This window comes from Perca flavescens, chromosome 9 (genome assembly GCF_004354835.1).
Source record: "Perca flavescens isolate YP-PL-M2 chromosome 9, PFLA_1.0, whole genome shotgun sequence".
Lineage (NCBI taxonomy): Eukaryota > Metazoa > Chordata > Actinopteri > Perciformes > Percidae > Perca > Perca flavescens.
The window spans coordinates 11,274,156-11,294,752 of NC_041339.1; the positions used below are offsets into that span (position 1 = coordinate 11,274,156).

Sequence of the window (20,597 nt, forward strand, 5' to 3'; positions counted from 1 at the left end):
TTCAGCGCTCCACTAATTTAAATGGATATTAAATGATTTAATCATGCGGCTCTTGTAGACTCTCCAAATGTTATCTGACCAAATTGAAATTCTGATAGTGAAATAAGTGAAAAAAATATCAACTGATTTATAGACGAGTAAGTCCTTGGAAAAAGTATATTAGGGCCAGAGGGCATCATGCGACGGGCTGGGAGTTGCAATTCCACTGTTTGACCACTGTGTTCAATTTGCATCAAAGCTATGCGCACTTCCTGGGGGCCTGCCTAAAGTAGTACTGGTTCTTTATTCGATTCTGTGAAGTTTACCTAAGATTTTGATTTTATTTTCTACTGTATAAGTGAAATATCTACATGTAACTTTAAATTGAGGACTCTCTGTATGTGCATATGTGTGTGGGTCTTTCAAGCCTGCCCAAAAGACGTTGCATGCTGTTGTATAAGCACCTGTCCAGCAGCAGTTTAGAGAATTTACACAATAAAGTCATATTTTTATTTTTTAAATACTGGGAACCAAGCAATCGTCCCGTTCTGAACAGGCACACGCTTCAAACATGCACTGCACTAGTATTGTCTGAAAATACAAAAGCTATAAGCATACATCTTACCTATGTGTTGAATGTTTCTGATGAGTTTTTGCCTGGGACCTGTCAGCTTTAGCTTATAGTCTTTTTAGCCTCATTCCAGCACTTAGTGAGCATGATATTATGTAATGTACGTAACCATCAAAAGCATATTTTAGACTTATCTTTTCCAGGGTTTTCATCTTTAAACCAGGCAGCTGAAAACATTACTAAGTCTGCCACAGATATAATTTCTACTCAACTCACAGAGCTAATGTTAATTAGCCTATCTAGCCAGTTACAGCTGATATAATCTCACAACAGCATGCTACATTTTGTTTCCAAAATTACTTTGAATTTAGAGTGGTCAATCTGCCTTCATTATCACTGTACACTGCATATGTGCCATCCTAATTCAAAGCTTGACAGGCATAGCAAACGTAACAAAAGGGGATCAAATTATAAATCATTCATTAATCTGACTATGGTATGCCGTATCATCCCTTCGCCTCTGTAGGTGTTTGTTCCCAACCAAGCGTTACATCTGACAACACTAAAACTTGTATGTAATTAGTGTTTTGATATTATATCAGAGACTGTTACAGTAATTTAAATGGCAGGTCAAACATGTGTGACCATGACTTTATAAGGATAATAGTGTATTTTTGCCTTTGTCCCCTTTGCTGTGGCCATGTGACAGATCTGGTTAATTATCTCCATGCTGGACAATGTGTTGGTTGTACTTCTGGAGGGAGAGGGGGTAATGTGGAAAATATGCAGAAAATGTATTTGGGTTGACTGTCCGGTTATTAATAATGATTGTGTTTGGATAAATAGTGCCCTACTTTCAGAATCTTAGGATCTACTGTAAATATTCCCAATAGGCTGCTTCCCTCCTGTATTGATTGATTGGTATAGTGTTTAAAGGTCATAGTCATAAAACATCAGGATGTAATTAACACACTGTGATTTTTTAACCAGGGGTTAATGCATTGCGTGTTGACTTTTAAGTTATAGTTTCACAGTCTTGTGTGGATTACCGCGTGTTATTTGAATGTAAGATTAGGTGCAGAGGAAATGTAATTTGGTGTTCCTTACCAAAAAAGGGGGCAGGTAGGCCTGCCAGGCCTGTGATCCATATCCTCCATATAGTGTGTCCTTAATCATAGTTTCCTTCAAGGAATAGATGGACTATTGTGTCTCCTTTTCACTCCGAACCACTAACCTCCAAATTACTAAAACACTGCTTAAATTCAGAGTCATGTAAAAGACAAGACAGATGTTATGGTCTGTCTACTTAAGGTTACCGGTCTTGTATAAAGTACTTGAAAGCAATACCTGAGTAAAAGGACAAGTATCTTACCAGAAAATGACTTTGGTAGAAGTTAAAGTCACCTTTTAGAATATTTACTTGAGTAAAAGTTTTAAAGTATCTGTCATTTACTGTACTTAAGTATCAAAAGTAATTTTCTGATATTAAATGTAAAAATGTTAAATTTTTAGAAGTAAAAGTTAAGAAAAACTTTGATTATGAACTTTATTGTGGCTTCCTTATAATAAAGCATAATATTCAGGGTTTCCACACATACTTAAACATATAATTCAAAGACTGACATTAAGAAAGAAAATAACAGAAAAAGAATTTTAATTTTTTTGTGTGGAAGAATCTTTCACTCCAACGTACGACAAACATTTCTTGCAAGTAGCAAAGATGCTTAGGGGAAATATAGTGAAGTAAAAGTATACATTTTATTTAGTACAGTAACAAAGTATTTGTACTTTGTTACATTACAATACTGACGGTTACTTTACTCATCTTCTTCACAGATAGTAAACATGGCTGAGGCCGAGGGAATACAATGAACATACTATAGTTGCTTTTAAAGCTATAGTGCGTATTTTCTGTCGCCCCCATGAGGAATTGTAAGTAATTGCAACAAAACTGTCGGCACGTCCACATGATACAAGCCTTCTGTGATCGCGCCACGGCCCCACCCCTCCTCCACGCAGTTGCTAGTAGCCAAGGAGGACACGGAGGATAAAAAAAACAGGATGGATTCTTTAGAAGAGCTAATTTTCTTCACTTGAGTTTCTGCGCTCGAACGTAGAAACGCTGAACGTAGCCATACTGAGAAACACAGAAAAAGAGAGTTGTTTGGAGCTGATAGTCTTAATTAGCTTTGTAGCAACTCATTTAATAACGGCTTGAATGTATGCGCTAAGCTTTAACCGGATTCAAACCTTGAAATGACTAAAGGCTGAGGTCCCACTGATAGATGTGACTCCAACAGCTTCATTCAAATGTGCCTTCTGTTATGATTGTCCCCAAAATGTGTTCAATTGATTTCGACCAAACCTTAACGACTGACCACCACACTAAGTTCCAATTTTTTTTCTTCTTTTTATAGCTTTGTATTATCAGGTTCTATATCCTAATAACAAAAGAAAGCCTTGACTCTGTTGTTACCTTGAGAGTGGAGTCTATTCATATTTCCTCTAAGATTGAAAACACGTGGTTTGGTTTGTGAAGACATTTATCTGAATGTCTGGGCTTTCTTTGGCAAAAAGGATGGAATAAGTTTACTTTTTTGTTCTTTTTCTCTCTAATAGCCTGTGCAGAGACGAAACTGGTATGCATTATGAAACCAAATGCGAAGATTTATAAATTCAACATTAGCTTTTGATGTATGATTAATTAACTATTCATTTGATAGAAATCTTATTAGTTGCCATGTTCCAAGTGAATTGAAATATATGTATTTTTTTTTTTAAATGTAATGACCTGACTGTGAACCTGATCATCAGCTTTGGCTTGTTAAGAGTCAGTTTTAAAAATCAGCCAGGATGTTGAAAATGGTTTGGTTTAATAGAGCCTATATTTGAAAAAGAACCACTTTTAGTGACTTGTCTGGCTATAGTTGCTTAAACCCAATAGATCAAGTATAGACAGGATGGAATGTGACATTAACACAGTATTTACAAATTCCTTGGCTGTAATGTTTATCTGACAGTCCTTACTATGCACATCACAGAGAGAGTTTATAATCTAAAAACACAAAAAGGTGTTTGGTTTTCATTTGGCTGCACCACTATTCCACCTTGAGAAGGAAAACTTACCACAAAAGAACCTGATATGAGTGGAAATCACAACCCAGTAATTTAATCAGAGTGACTAAAATGAAAGGAGGCAAAAGTTCAGGATCTGAATGCAATGAAATGTATCAGTTCCTTAGAACCTACTGACATAGCTCACTTGTGGAGGAGCAAGCCTAGACAGAGAGAGCCGAGTAATGAAGATGGATGCATTCTGTTATCAGGCAGCCACTTACTGGGGCCTGATGTAACCTTAAACATTGAGGATAGCTCAGTTGCACAAAGAATCTAATTAATGAATAGCAGCCATGAAAGAAGACAAGGCAAGTGTGCATTTGCAGATGAATTCCAGACACTAATCAAACGCTGTTCAAGTGGTTTGGTTTGTCTCCAGAGCAAGGCGATATTTGGCAAGGATTTAAGCCAATGTTTGCATGCCGGCTTGGTGACTGCATGCATGCTTCAGTGTTTTTTTATGCATGTGCCTGTGTTTTATGTTTAATTTCTGTTCAACTGTTTAAGTATTTTATACAGTTTTTGAAGTGCCAAGCCAGAGGTAAAAAAGGACTGAATGTATGAATCAGGTTTGATGTTGTATTATTAAGTTTATTCCAACAATAGGGGTTTGTTCATTCTCCATTATGGGGGTCACATTACAATTACTAGGATTTCTATTTAGGTAAAATTGTGTCGTGCTTTAATCGTTCCCACTGTAGCTCAGTATATATTAATTATTTTTAAGCCAATAACACACTACACAATTTAAAACCCAATGGCCACTACACTAGTTTGTGTCACCATAAACAGTCCGGGCACATTCTCTTGTAATGGTAGGTTTACAGTAAAAAACGTAGACAAATGATTTAATGACTAAAATCTGGATGTGATCCATATGATCCATTCTTTACATATTTAGAATACATTCTGTCATGCCTGTATTTTGCCAGTATGACATCAATTAGGCCAAATGTTTTCACACAATTTTACTAGGCCTACTCCACATGTACATGGGTAAGTAGCTTTTTCTATACATTTTGGCTTTTCATCTGGGGCGGCTGTGGCTCAGTGGTAGAGCAGTTTCCTGCCAATCGGAAGGTTGGTGGTTCGATTGGTGGTTCCACGTCAAAGTGTCCTTGGGCAAGACACTGAACTCCGAGTTGACCCCGATGCTGTACATCGGAGTGTAAAATGTGTGTGAATGTTTATGATTTATGGTTCTCCGGAGGCTCCACGCAGAGCTTTCGCCGTAGCCTACGTAAGTGGCCTGAAGTTTATACTTGTGCGTTGGTGTGTGCGTTGATCTCTTTAAGAGAACAGCAGGGCTGGCATCTGTGTGTGCGTGGGGAGTGTGTGGCTGAGCGAGTGAGAGAGTGACAACGATTAGCTTCGGAGCGACTGATGACTCTAGAGTCATACTGAGAGAAACTAAGTGTCTCCCCCTGTGATTTGAGACCACGGTGGGAAATCTGTAGCAGGAAAAGTTAACCCTATCCTTGATTTCATGTTGTTTAGGGAGAAGGAGAACCAGGAAATGAGTAGAAAAAAATGCAACGCTACCAAGCCACGGCTGAGTGACGTGCATCGCCATGACGTGTAGTTACATTTTTCGAGTAGGGTAGGGTCCAGCGTAGGGTCCGTGTCTCCACGTACCTACATACATAGCCACGGCGTAGATTTAACGCAGAAGCATAAATTCATGCTTCACTCCACAGCGCTGTGGAGATAGGTCTGGCAATGCAATACTACTAAAAACCCTCTACAGTGTTTGTGGCTTGAGATCTTTTATTGTTTTTATGCATTTAAAACTGAAACCATTTTGATATTTTTGTTCAGTGATCAGACATGTTTTTTGTGATTGTGTGGTGAAGTCATGAGACCTGCTTTCTCCTCTCTTGTCCAGTACCAGCTCCAGAGGAGTTCTCCATGGTGGTCGCTGAGCTTCCAGTGGCAAACGTGGCTTGCGCTGATCGCTGCGTGTGTTCTGCTGGCTCTGGTACCTTATGTTGTTTACTGCATGATGACCACCTTCACCAACCCACCTCCTCCCAACACCTTTAAAGTGGCAGCAACCTCTTTTGGTCTGCTGACAGAGATCCTCCTAATCAAGTGAGTATTTATTTTTACTTATTCTTACTCCATATGAGTTGTTCCGATACTAGTCTCGCATTGACAGACCCTCCTCCGCAGCACTGCAAAGGAAGGTCTGGCTAGTCAACACAGCATTCCGGGATGGGAGAAAAACGTGCTCTGGTTTATTGGCATTTCTTTAGACAAAATTGTCATGGGTGGCGCCAAGCGCCCGACAGAGCAAAGGTGCCTCTGCAAAATAGCCTCGGGAAGGAACTTGTTTTGGTGGAACATGTGTACGTTCAAAAGTTTGTTTTAGTCGTGCAACAGAAAACTCAGATTGGACAAATAGACAGTCTAGACAGCTGTCTGGATTTACACTGCAGAGATCTGAGGTACAGTTAACCAAGGTCCTCCTCTTTAAAATTCCAACACAAAGAAAGCGGAAAGTAACGGACATCCTGCAGAATTGCCGGCGGCACCAGAGCAATCCCAGGAGTGGAACGTTGAGGATATAGACTATTCCGATACCAGTTTCAGAAATGCCTCCGATACTGCCTGAAATGCTTTATCGGTATTGGTGAGTATGTAAGTCTATGGCTGGCTGTCAAACTAGAAGGAAGGAAAAAATGGCATCTGAAAAAAAATCTTTAGTATGAATTGACCCTCATATCTGCACTTTTTAGATTTGAAGTGCCCTTGGTCTGAACTTCATATAACATGCCAAAAACAGTCAGAACATCAATGATAAAAATGGTGATGGTGCTGTTTCTTCTCTCATTCTATTTTGGTCTTAGATGTGTTTTCATCTGCCAAATACAAAAAATATTATATAAGTAACATTTCATTTTTTATGTGATTTTTTTTAAGTAAGAAGCAGTGAGTTTCGGGTGTCATCCAAATAATCATCTCTGAAAACGTGCTGTTGTCCGACCCCCACCTCTCTTGTTTTCACTTCTGCCTTTTTCCCATTTAGATATTGCTAATTGGAATGGTGCCTGCGAAACTGTAAACCATTAGTAAATGAACAGTCTGTTTTTATCAACATCTAGCTTGTAAATAATGCATTAGATTCCTGGCATAAACAATATCTACTCTGTGATTAGAAAGCAACATTTGGCGGCTACTGTAATCAGATTACAAATACAGGGTTATGTAATCTGTAATTACCTAAAACAGTACCCCAATCAGGCTGCAAATTTATGTAGAATACCTACTGGATGAATTAGAATTATGTCTGAAAAAAAAGAAAAATAATAGTCCTGATAGTATGTTTGAAATAATGTGCCATATTGACTGGTCTTAATCAACTGAATGCTGGGATTTCAAAAAGCTCCCCTGCTTAATAAAATTCATTGTAAAATATGATGGGAGTAGTAGAAGTGATGTAACCCTCCAATCACCCTAAACTGCTTTTCGTGCCAGTGGCAAAATTAAAACTTTGTGTTCTACATCTGTCCCTCCTCCAGTATTTGTCTTAACTAAAATAAGAGAGGCTGTTTGTAATTAACTCAACAAGGCTCGTAACTTTTGTTCCCCATTAAGTGCCTTTGCGAGGAATGTGGCTAGTGAACTGGTAATTAATAAATATGGTTGCACTGGTTATGTGCTTCTGCATCATTATGTTGTCGAAGCCCTACTCCGCGGCCATAATGAGCTGTAATTTTATGACAGGAAATTGGTTTGTTTACCACACATTCAGCAGCTTCAGACGAGTTACATTCTTGGCAGATCTCGGCTGCAGGTATTTGCTCATTGTTTGAGTTGAAAGAGGTTCAACTATGTTGTCATGCTAACCGTTATACTGTTAAAATACTAACACTTTGTTAATGTGCATGAATCCTTCAAAATAACTTGCCATTACAGTTTTATGTTGTTTTGAAGCTTCAAAGCCTTAAACGCAGGGTTGCTAATGTTGAAAAGCTATAGCAAGGTTTGAGAGTAGCATCTCCTCAGGGCTCTGTCTAACCCCTCCCCCTGCCCTCGAAGCTCACACTCACACACATGCACAAGACATTTCCTGAAAACAACAAATCCCCCCGCTACCCCATCTTACCCCTAAATAACATACCTGTCCAACAGAAAGACGGTAACTATGGAAGCAGTGGCAACTTTTTCTGAGTTTCCTCCTCAATTCTCCAGTTGACTTGCACATTGACAGACCACACTGCCTGCGTAGCGTGAGCGTGGCATTTCTGTTGCGTGTCAGCTGCGTGGCGGCCGCATGGATTTTTCTATGCCTTTACACACCAGAAACGTGCTGCTGCTAGCCTTGCATATTTCCCATTGATAAAACAAAATAGGCCTACCATGTTAAACATAAATATATACTGATTTGATTACAGATTACAATATCAGCAGTATTGACAGCAAAATAGGCTACAGAATATTTCGTTCTGTATTGACAGGTGCAATATTAGAAAATAGATTTATTTTTTAAAATTACATTTATATCTGCATTTATATCAAAACTTAGAGACTTTCAAACATCAACATGTCATTTATTAATATGTATTTGTGTCTAAATGACAGATAAACATCTTTTCCTATTCTATTTTGCCTGGAAACGCTTCCAACACGCTTGCGTCATATTTATTCTATTTCTTTCGCGTTTTCCGCACCTGAGACATGCGTGTCACGCAGGCAGTGTGCAAGCTCTAACCTGTTAACATGGGAGCCAAAATATAAACAGACACGCCACGCAGCTTACATGCTCACGCGACGCAGCCATTGTGTAACCGGTATGTAAGGGGTTGTTTGCATTTCTTTAAACCAATCACAAACGGATGCAGCAAGGGATGCAGAACGGTGCCTCTTCATAATGGTCTCGGGAAGAAACTTGTTTTGGTGTAACATTTGAACCCCGCAAAACTGTTCACACAATACAGTAATGTGAGCTATTTAAATTAAGTGGATACATGGTTAAACGTGATTTTCTCTTACCAGTGTATCACCATGTGTATTTTGTCCATAGCAAATCCCCGCCAAACGTTCACAAAATGTCCCAGTTAGAGAGTAAATGTCGTAAACATTTTCTTCGTAAATCCTTCCCCAAAGCATGGACCGTGCAACAAGCAGGCCTGCCTTGTTGCACGGTCCACATTTTCTTTAAAACTTGCCATTTTCATCATTTTTCATCCTGTTATACTGCTCAGAGGTTCCAGTTAATGTTGCTCGATGTGACAGGAATTTAAAACGGAATGTGAGGGAAATGTAAAGATTTGTCGTCGATCCAGACTATATTGACTGCAACAACGCGCATTGAGCTCAGGCTCACACACGGGAGGGAAAGAGTACGCGCAGCAGGGCAAGGAGGCATTTATTGGTTCTTTCCAAGCAGACCGCGAGGCAGTGATTGGTTGGTTTTTACGGGATTACAGCAGCTACAGATGAAGGATCTTTTTTGCTCCTTTATGCTGTCGGTATGTAAAGACCATTTCAAACAATATATAATAAAAAGTGCATATTGGAAATACTTACCAACCCTGCCTTTAAACGAATGAAGTAAAACCATTCCTCAGATATGTTATATCATTATATACTGTACATGTATCTGTCTGTTGAACATGCAACCTATGACACTGGAGGTATCCCACTGCCCTAAACAGGTTTCTGTTCACTGATGCTTACATTATTAATGGTACAATTGGGAGGTTGGTGGCTGCCCTTATTAAGATTGGTGGGCCTCAATGATCCGTGCCCCATGGTGCTTGTGCTGCCTGGGATGTGCCAGCCTCCTGCTGCCCCCTGTCAGGGTGCATCTCAGTCACACTTCACCCCAAGGGCCGAAGCCCTTATGAGGAGCAACCCCCTCTTTTCTCACTGCCCACGCGGCCTGGTTGTCTTTGAGACAGAAACGAGACAAACACTATAGAACAAGCTTTTATTGTGTTGAATCCATGTTGTGTACTTATGTTTTTTTTATACCTTACTCCTGATGAAATGGTAACATGCGATAATGCCAGTCTATTGGCAGGAAGGGCTAAAGCGTTTTGCTTCCCCCTCCCAGTGAATGAACCCTCTGTGTCTCTGTTACCTGTTGTCTGTTGCCCTGGCTACAACACTTCTGACGCAAATATTTGTTTGTCAGATTTTGTCGTTATGGTTTAGTTGTGAATAGATTTGACGAAACATGTTGGTTGAGAAAGTATATTTGTGACATAATGAGAAGTTATGGTCATTTAGTTCATTAGTGCAATGTGTTTTATCTGCTGTTCATTTAAAGGATAAGATTGCCAATATTCTCCACGAAAAGACCACAACCAACAGTGAATTGATCCAAGTACTAATAGGCATCGTTTGCATAGGTGACATGTTCCTTCATTACCATGAACACAGCCCTTTATACTGATTCCATCTCACATACAGCGTCCTGCTGCTATAATTTCTTCTTAGAGGACCAAATATATCTTAATCTGCAGCGGAAAATAGTCCCCAACAAATGCACTATTTCCTTCTGTTTCAGTGACATTTGCTAAAAAGGACAGTGCCTGTTTCATAAAATTACTGAGCATTTTTTCTTAAAATGAAAGCGTTAACTCGTGACCCATTTCTATTGACATTGTGCATAGGAACCAGTGGGATTACTTGTTGAAAACTATTGAATTAAATCAGCCTAATCATTGATGGTAGTTGGTATGTTTCTGTTTAGCATTGTCTCCTTGTTTTGTTTAAAAGAAAAGTAAGTTGTCCTGTTATTATATATTATTATATAATAATTTTTTTGACAGGAGAAGCAGGAAAAGAAAAGAGCACAGCAGCTTTGGGTTAGAGTGCTAAAAGCAACAAATGAATGTAAATGGAGACCCACTGAATTGTGCATCATTTGTTCTTCCTCACAGTCTACTTACAAACTTCTTTCAAATGAATGCTTTTCGTTTCCATCTACTTGCACTCCGGCATCCTTTCGAACATTTTAAACCCCCTCCTTGTGCTGCAGGTCTGTTATTGGACACATTCGCAAAGTCACGTGACATTCGTCAGGCTTGAACTGCCTTTCAGAAGGCTGTCACACAATATGCGCCCTCTCCTTCCTTTACTGTCAAGGCGAGAGTCAGGGTGCTGAGACAGTGCCCTGACCACGCAGCTCTGCACTGTGAATTTTTATATGCCATTGCCTGGAGGTTAGACACTCTCATTATGCCGTGTTAGATTTATTAAAATAGATTATGGAAATGTTAATTAAGTCATTAATTACATTATTTAAGCAGCATTGACAGATAAGGGAGTGTGTGTGTGTGTGTGTGTGTGTGGGGGGGGTGTCGAGCTCCCTGGGTGGTTTAAAAGGATGTGATTGGTGACAAGGGACACTGTGGAGATGGCGTCTAACCGCTAGCGCTGACATGATACAAAGTGGCCTATACTGCTCTCTCACCTCACGCTACTGTCTACAGCAGTTTGCAGAGCTGCCTGAGGACGAGTAGCTAATCGCCCTTTTGCAGATATAAGTGTTCACAAGGGTACAAATGTTTTTTTTTTTTTTTTTAAGTAGCAACTACACATAGGTTAAGTGAATTTGGGGACAGAGAGAGCACAGTGCTTAGCGTCTACACGCTTTGCATTCTGCTTTACATTTTTCTTTGTGTGAGCATTCGGACGAAGCATTTGCTGTGACATTTAAGCAAAGGCCTCAAATAAAAATTTCCAAGCTGCTCCAAAAGGAAAACACAGCGGCACAATTGTAAGATGAATTACCCCGGAGTTGATACTATGGACTCTCTTATCTGTTGACAGTTTAGTTACCACAAAGCACAAGAAATGTGTTTTCCAATTCTCCGAGAATTGAGCTTTTTTTCCGTCCCATCAAACCGTATATTAAGGGAGGGAAAATTGCTCTGATCGCACTCGATAAGAACAAATGATAGGTGTTGTAAACAAGCAGAATGCTTCAATTCTGATCCGAGACATTGATTTGCCTCAACAGGCAATTACTATGTGGACTGAGGTTATACATCCAGTCAATCTGGGAGAGGGATTGTTTGTTTGCGGTCCAGTCTATTGCTTTGTACCAAACAGTTCTTAAAAGTGTTAAACAGTTTTATTAAAATGCACTCATGAACTGTTTTAGTTAATGTGTGTGTGTGTGTGTGTGTTTGTGTGTGTGTGTGTGTGTGTGTGGAGGGGGGGGGGGATGAGTGAGGAGAGAATGACTGCGATGAGTTCGTCATTCCGTTGATCCAGGCTAGCATCAACCTCATTGGATTGTCCACTAGTGTAGTATTAGTAGTGTAGTATTCCATTTCTGTGGCATTTCTATGGGCCAATCAGAACTGTAATTGCGTCTGCTACATGACGTCTGCTTGAAGACACCCTCTACCCTGAACCTTGGCAAAATGTGTCTGGCTTTTCTTTTGCGGAGGCTCCACGCAGAGCTTTCGCCGTAGCCTACATAAGTGGCCTGAAGTTTATGCTTGTGCGTTGGTGTGTGCGTCGATCTCTTTAAGAGAACAGCAGGGCTGGCAGGTGTGTGTGTGTGGGGGGAGTGTGTGGTAGAGCGAGTGAGAGAGGGACGACGATTAGCTTCGGAGCGAGTACCGACTTTTAGAGGCATAGTAAGAGAAGTTAAGTGTCTCCCCTTTGCTTTCTGACCACGGTCGGAAATCTGTAGCAGGAAAAGTTAACCCTCTCCATGATTTCATGTTGTTTATGGAGAAGGAGAACCAGGAAATGAGTCGGGGGAAATGTAACGCTAGTACCAGGTGCTTTTTTTCATAATGGAAAAACTATTTACCTGATGAAGGTCTAATACCGAAACGTATTTTTCGAAATAAATGATTGCTTGCGTAATGGTCAGTGTGCGGGACTTTTTCTAAGCTTCTGATCTGCTACTTTTGATCATATCCTACGCACTTGCCCGACAAAAGAGGTGTGCAAAAAAAGCTTTCCTACGTTATAATGGAAAAACAAAAAAGGCGAGTAGAGTCTAGGCGAGTCAAGCAGGTACCATGTAATGGAAAGACATAAGTACAGTACAAATTTGAGGTACTTAACTTGAATATTTATATTTTCTTGTACTTTATACTTTGACTTCACTACACCTCAGAGGGAAATGTTTTACCTTTCACTCCATTACATCTGGCAGCTTTAGCTACTAGTTACAAAATAATCAATAAATAAATAATGATATTATTAAATCAATAAGGCTGCATTGGTCCCCAGGGGAAATTTACACGCTACCCAGCAGTATATTAAATAATACATAAAATATACATGAATAAATTAAAATTAGCTCCACATTTACCAGCTGGAACATTAAAGTGATAAACACATTATCAGTAATTATAATCCAATATTATAATATATAGTCTATTATTCTAAAATGCCATTCTGCATAATGAGTACCTTTACTTTTGGTACTTTAAGTATATTGGGATGCTAATACTTTTGTACTTTTACTGAATCCTGTGGCTCATCTTGCCTGTTGTTAGACATTGTAATTAAAATAATCAAAATGCAATTGTTTATCAAAACAATATGTTGTTTTCTCGTATTTTCAAAATGCTCTAAAAAGCTCCACTTGTGTATTAAAATCACAAAAATGATCTTCCGATGGAGAATGTCCCTGGGCCCACCTATCTGATTTTTGTCTCGTAGCGTGTCACCGTTTCCACTCCTTTAGTTTGCAGGTCTGGGTTAAATAATGAGCATGATTCCTCAGGTCCTCCATCAGGTTGTAGGCAGTACTGGAAGGTGTATGTCTTGATATTAAGTGGCTACTGATTGTAGGAAATGATACAGTACGAGGCAGTCCCAGCCAACTCAGAGTCAAGCAATCATGATTAGCTCCTACATCAGTCACATGAACCTCATGATAACTCATTCATTGCTGTGATAGTTCCTATATACCAAGATTAACAAAACATAATAGCCCTTAGCCCCCCCCCACCACCACCACCACCACGAGACTAAAACATGCATATTTGTCCTGTCTAATAGCAGCGGATTACACTGTGAGAGAGTAAAGTACTTTGACGTTTTAGATCTTTCAGAAGAAAATGTATGGCCATAGCACGATAGGTGGTTATTGTAACCTCTTTGGCCAATCACCAGACAGTGATATACTGTAACAACTCTGACTCCTCAGAATGCATTCCTATACATTGATACATGTTTTATCAATGTAATGAGGAAACAATTACAGTGAACAAATCTGCAAACTGTTCACTGGCAATGCAAAATGTTTAAATGTTCACTTTAAACATTTTTTTAATTCTTTATTTCCTACCATATGTGCTCCTAGCAACTGAAGCATAAGACATGGAGACATTAGACTTTTTTTCCTCCAATATTTTAAAGGAATAGTTTGAAATTTGAAGAAAATAGGACAAGAGTGATAGCACTTTAATGTTTCTCCCTTAAAAGAAGCTATCACCAGCAGATGTTTAGCTTAGCTTAGCATAAAGACTAAAAAGTCCAAAAAACCTGCCTACCTATCTTCCTACCAACACCTCTAAAGCTCTCCTATTAACATATAACGTTATATCTTGTTTATTTCGTACATGAACTACAAAGATGACATATTTCTCACCGTGATGAAGCCACATTCTTTTAGTAGGAAACCGGATTGAAAAAAAAAGTATACTTTGACTACATTGCTGCAGGTTTTGATACATACAGATACATGTAAAAATGCAAATCTAAATGATGCAACAGTTCTTGGTTTGGACACTTAAATTGCACAGAATACCTCCACTTCCTAAATATTTGGAAAGAAGTTCTCACTGGGCTGTGTGATTACATCATATCAGGAGGCCAAGCAGCACCCTGGATTCAGCTGTAATGTCCTCCATACTCTAAGGCAGTGGTTCTCAACCTGGGGGTCAGGACCCCCAAGGGGGTTGCGAGATAATTTCTGGGTGTCGCTAGATGGTTGGGGGGGAAAAAAATGAGGGACTAGACTGGGGAATTGTTTTGACATTACTGTGTGAGTTTGGTTTGGATTTTATGTGTTGTATCAGAGAATTTCTAATAAGGGAAGAAGTTCCACTCTCGGGATACTTCCGGCTTCTGAACTGGTTGCAGTTCCACTCTGGTTCCATATAGGGGGCGCTCACAGGTGAGTGCAGAATGAATGGTGGTCTATGGAGCTATACCCCTCAAAATCCACTTTTCTCATGATAGAATTTTTTGTCTAGTAATTTGAATGTTGCATTCGAAAGGGGAGGCTAAGAAAATACACACTGCTGGGTGTTAGATTTTTTTAAAGTGGCTATTTTGTTCTTAAAAGCCTTTTAAAATGTCAATGACGTCATACACATCGTACGGCCAGAGATACTGCTTTACGGCAAGCTCTGAGTCACATCCTTTTTCTCTCTCGAGGCATCGACAACACAGCTGACAGGTTAGGCTCAATACACGTGCTAGAAAGAGGTTTGCCACGCCAAAATATTCACTCTGACATTCTGGTTCTGCTTCGGTTGCCGTCAAGCGGGATCGCTGATTGTTATCAGTCCTTCACTGACCAATCAGCATTCATTAGCAGAATGCTAGCATGTTATGGGCAACAACGACTCAACCTGTAAGAAATCGAAAGGACATAAGTACTCGTTCATTCAACTTTCGACCTATAATCCATGTTGAACTTGCAAAAACTACAATCAAATCTGAGATTTGTCAACGACAATCAAGCGAAAGAGACAAATTTAGCCGTCTAGCTCCATAGAGTCCCATTCATTTTGCACTCGCCTGCAATCACCCCCAGTGGAACTCTAGCGGAACTGCAACCAAATTCAATACAATGGGGCTAAATAGGGAGTGAAATGGCTATATTCAGAGCTTCATTTTAAATCAGGAGGTCCTGAAACACAGAAAGGTGTCTGATGGACAAGGCTGGGTGCTAGCTGCTAAAACTAAACTGTCATTAAAGCAAAACATTATTTGTTTATGTGTATTAATCGGTGCCGTCGTCCGTCGGATGAGCGTTCGGCCTTCATTTTGGCCGACCTGACTTGCTGGGTCGGAGGGCGGGCAGTCGGACTAACCCGGAAATAACGAGCGGGATGAGTGACGAATGCCTCTCAGAAGCTGACGAAAATCTTTTAAACTGAGCTATGTCGATCTGAAATGAAGACAGATTCAGCAACTGTATGGCCTATTTCTCGCTTAAAATGTTTTCAGAAACACGTTTCAGTGAACTATTTTCATAAAATACGAGATCGTATTTTGAACAAGCCGCCATTACTATCGGCTGGAGAAGCCAGACCCATGTGACGCGTTGTCATTTCCGGTTTTCATTTTTTGTATTATGTCTCGCACACGCGCAGAACGAACGCTCAAGACGGCGTTGCCTTGGTATGTTCCAAGGCACTTTTTGGACTTTAGGGGAGTCCGACTGCCTTTTCTGCCGCCAGTCAGCAGTCGGGTTGGTGTGTCAGGGGCTTAAATCAACATGCAGACTTATTGGGAATTTAGCTTATTCCCGCTTATAACCCCCAGAGTTAGACAAGTCGATACATACCGATAAAAACCCGTGCGTGCTGTATTGCTGTCTGACGGCTCCAGCGGCATCAGGCGAGCACAGAACATGCAGGTGAATGGTTCCAGTAATCCTGCTGCTCCGAATAAGTGACAAAATAACAGCAACATGTTCCTATTTACAGGTTGTGATTTATAGAGTCACAGCGTGTACAAAAAACAACGTAACATGAGACACAGCCGTCTTCTAACTGTAAACAAACCGGGAACTATATTCCTATAGGCGGAAGAATATAGGACTTGGGCGGAGTGATATGCTTGCAGCAAGCCTGTCTGAGAATATAGTTCCCGGTTTGTTTACTGTTAGAATACGGCTGTGTCTCATGTTACGTTGTTTTTTGTACACGCTGTGACTCTACAAATCACAACATGTAAATAGGAACATGTTGGCGTTATTTTGTCACTTTTGTCACAATTCAGAGCAGTAGGCTAGTTGGAACCAGTTACCTGCAGGATCTGTGCTGGGCTAAGCTAATGCTGGAACCGTCAGGCAGCGTTACAGCACGCACGGAGATGAGAAGGGTATGTAGCCTATCGACTTGTCTTACTCTGGGGGTTATGGTGAATAAGCTAAATTCCCAATAAGTCGGCGTGTTCCTTTAAGGCAGAGATATTCAACAGGGGGTCTGTAACCCCTAGGGGGTCCTCAGAGTTAGTGCAGGGGGGCAACAAAAAATATATATATATATATATATATATATATATATATATATATATATATATAACCAAAAAATAGTTTTGAAAATTTGTTTATTCAAAAATTCAAATGAAAATAAAAAAAGCTGAAAATATACAATAATATGAATCCAGCATATTACAGCAAATATAAATTGGCCTATTTGTGATTTGCGTGCGCAATCATGGAAGGCTTGTATCATGTTGACGCGCGGATAGCATTGGTTGTCATTACTTAGAATTCCTCATGGGGCGACAGAAACTACACACTATAGCTTTAACATGCAACTTAATTTTGTACACTATATGTACAGTTGTAGGGGGTCCCTACTTCATCTCTCTTTCAGCTAAGGGATCCTTGGACAAAAAAACGTTGAAGACCCCTGCTCTTAGGACTTACTAATAGGGGGAGAAGGACTTGATCATTACTATTATACTAACAAAGTCATTTGGTTTGAGTCAAAGTGTGAATGTAGCTAATTTGACTTACATAACAGAAATATGTGGGATGAAGTAATCAGACCTTGAGTCCCTGAGTCTGTTCTCTCCTAATGTTTGTACTGGGTGGTGTTTTCTCAGGTGTCTGTCCAGCTACATCTGCAGTCGTTACCGGCAGGCTGAGCAGAGCTCCTTCACAGTCCGGCCCAGAGGCTTTGACGGGGACAGAACGAGTCCGGGCCAATGGGATCAGTCTGTGGCCCCGGTGGCGGCAGGCCGCGCTTCATCGACGGCCTCACCCAGTCAAGTGGATGCAAGGAAAGGGGATATGTTGAAGAGTGGATGTCTCAAATTTTTCTGAACCACAAACAGAATGAGTTTACAGAATACAGGGTCATAGTAAATCCTATGGGTATTAGCCATTCAAGATATCGCAGCAGTTTATCAGCGTGGCAATAATGAGATCTTATACTTTAAACCCTGTTTCCGAGGTGTCAAATATTCTGGTGTCAAACCCTTACACTCTTTATTCAGTGGGTATATTCTCACATATTGCAAATTGATCATAAGTAAGCTAATGCACGCAGCTTGCATGTTCAGGCTCCGGGAGAGACAAAAAAAAGCCTTGAATCACTCTCTTTCCTTAATGATGTCCACACAGAGACAATGGGGCGCCGCTCTGATTAGTGTCACCTGTCCTTGTGCATCTCATCAGCTCCATTATGGCTCCATCTCCCATGCTTCTCCTGCTAATTGAATAGCCTGTGAAGTGGTGACGAGGACGGGGGCGAGAGCAACGTCTGTTCCGCTGCTGCTTCAGAAATGAGAGTGAAGCTTCCCAGTGAGACACCACTGTGGTTCTTAAAACATAAAACCATTATCATACAGATGGAAAAAGTGCTATCAAGTAGCCCTGATGTTATATTACCTTCATATCGTCTACGGATTTATATATAACAGCTTTCAATTAGCTATAACTAATATCTGTCCGTTAAATATACTGTAAGGCTACAGCCAGCAGCTGGTTAGCTTAGCTTAGCTGGGGGGTGGGGGGGTTGACCCTGTACTCACCTGTCGTTTTTTTTTCTATGTGGATCAACGTATATTCACCTGCAGTTACTGGCTTTTTGCAGTGTTGACAGGGAATTCTCAGAGAAAAATAAGACTGAAGTTAAACAGGTAGTACAAGACAAGCGTGAGTAGGCTTAAATTCACTAATGGGGGTGGCCTGAAAGACGGAAGAATGCTCTGTCAGTAACAGTCACTCCTTTTCTAATGAGCTAAATGTTTATTACAGTAGTTATGACTGTGTGGTGCCGGTGTGTGACTGAGTGAAGCCAAAAAAAGGCCGGACGGACTACAGGCGCATGTCATTAAAGACCCAATTATCTTTACAAGGTCCATCCTGTACTATTCCAGTACTTGTTAAACACATGTACAGCGCAAATCTATCAATCATTAAGTCTGTTCCCAAAAAGGCCAATGTGTGTATGGTGAATGACCATACACGCCATCAGTTCCGTGCTAGTCATCTAACTTCCTCTGTGGTACAGATGACGCACTGCTATGTTAAATATCACTACGCTATGTTTTATTTGATTTTGTTCTGCTTTTTAACTCAGAACTATGAAGACACGTCTTTTTACAAAGACTCACTGATCTTGGGGTCAATTGTGACTTCTTTCTGATGGACCACTCCGAGTCTCCGTCGGTGGAACAATGTCTGACTCGCTAACTGTTGGTACAGGTGCTCCTGAAGGATGTGTTCTTTCTCCTGTACTGTTCTCCCTGTAGAAAAATTAATTGAAGATGACATAGCTTTAATTAGGGCCCGACCCCAAACGTGCCAGAGAACCATGAAATTTGTTGGGAGCATTGCAAAATATTTTTTCCCCTCCTAACAGGAAGTCAGCCATGTTGGATTTTGTGCGTTGATTTTAATTTCACGAACACGTTTGAGGACTTTAGGAGTAACAAAAACTCACCCATGTTCGATCTCTGGGTCAGTCTGCTGTACAACAGAGGTTTCACAGAATCGTCGACTATTTGAATATTCGACCATCAAAACTACTAATCGATGTGGTGCATTATTGTCAAATATTCGTTAATCTCTGGTTTTAACATGGTGCAGTAATGAAGTAGTGGCAAGTAATGGCAGAACATTATGCATGTAATTACATCAGATATGCAGAAGGGGCGGTGTGGGTTAACAAGTCATAGTTGGTGCAAGGCAGTAAACTTGTGTAAAACTGTCGCGAAAGTTTGTATGAGAGTTCAACTAAGTGTTCCTATTGGCAGCAGCCTTGCAGTGACTGTTATATCGTTGCTCGAACATCAGTGGATAACAACAAATTATGTGAAAGCATCCGTCTTGTGTATAAATATGAAGTTGAAGTCAAGTTATATGGCGATAGCAATCTGCTTTCCAACGCTGTGACAAACGTGTGTGAATGCAGCATTAAGTTGTTAACTTTTACTCATTTAGCGGCTGGCTTGCTAATTCCAACATGCTGGTTACAGAAAATGATCCAAACAGCAGGCTCGTGGCCAGTGGCAGCGCTGGATTTAACAGTCTCTCCGGCGCTACAAGACTACTTCAACAGGAGGAGATCAGAGATACCTTCCGCTCTTCTCCTGGCGTAGTCTGCCAGCAGCGGGGAGCACCACAGGGTGCGCTAGCTAGCTTATTCTTGTCTAATTTGTGGTCTCCTTAAAGATAAATTGCTCTGATTACAACGAGAATGTGGCATCATATTTACACAAGACAGATCCTTACCTAACCCATTAGACAAAATCCAAAATGAGGATAATAAATGGCCTGTAGGGACTGAGAGTACTGTCACACACGGATGCATATTTTGTATTTTATCGCTTTCATTAAGGCGTTTCATTGTGGTGAGTAGGCTATGCTTTGAATTTCTGTTTGCACTGTTTATAGCCTATTTTCTGTTTACACTTGCTATCTGAGGAAAATGTGTTAATAATCTGTGTCAGCTCATTCCTCTGTGCCAGCCGCTATTGATGTTTTTCAATAAATGAATATCATTCATAAACTTCATGCAATCTGTGGACATTCATGTTTATTGGCGAGATTGCATATATATTTGACTATTTGTTGACTTTTGGGGAGTAGTTGATGACTACTACTATCTATTTTTTCGAGCTGTTGTTTTTCTCATTTGAACTTTCACACAGAACGCGAATATTACGCGGCGATAAAGCAACGTAATTCTTTTTCGAAACAAGGTTGATTTTTCTGAGCTTTCACACCGCAAATAAAGACATCAACCAA

General features: G+C 40.3%; 1 protein-coding gene across 3 annotated transcripts in view; it reads left to right on the forward strand.

Moving 5' to 3' along the window:
• The window catches only part of LOC114561536 (uncharacterized), a 125,423-nt gene extending 105,060 nt beyond the window's left edge, over positions 1-20,363 (forward strand). For all 3 annotated transcript variants that reach the window (XM_028587593.1, XM_028587594.1, XM_028587595.1), the window contains 2 exons: positions 5,553-5,758; positions 17,447-20,363. In XM_028587593.1, the coding sequence (XP_028443394.1) occupies positions 5,553-5,758; positions 17,447-17,666 (426 nt within the window). In that variant the 3' untranslated portion in view covers positions 17,667-20,363. The remainder of the gene's footprint in view (positions 1-5,552; positions 5,759-17,446) is intronic.
• Positions 20,364-20,597: the final 234 nt, after the last annotated feature.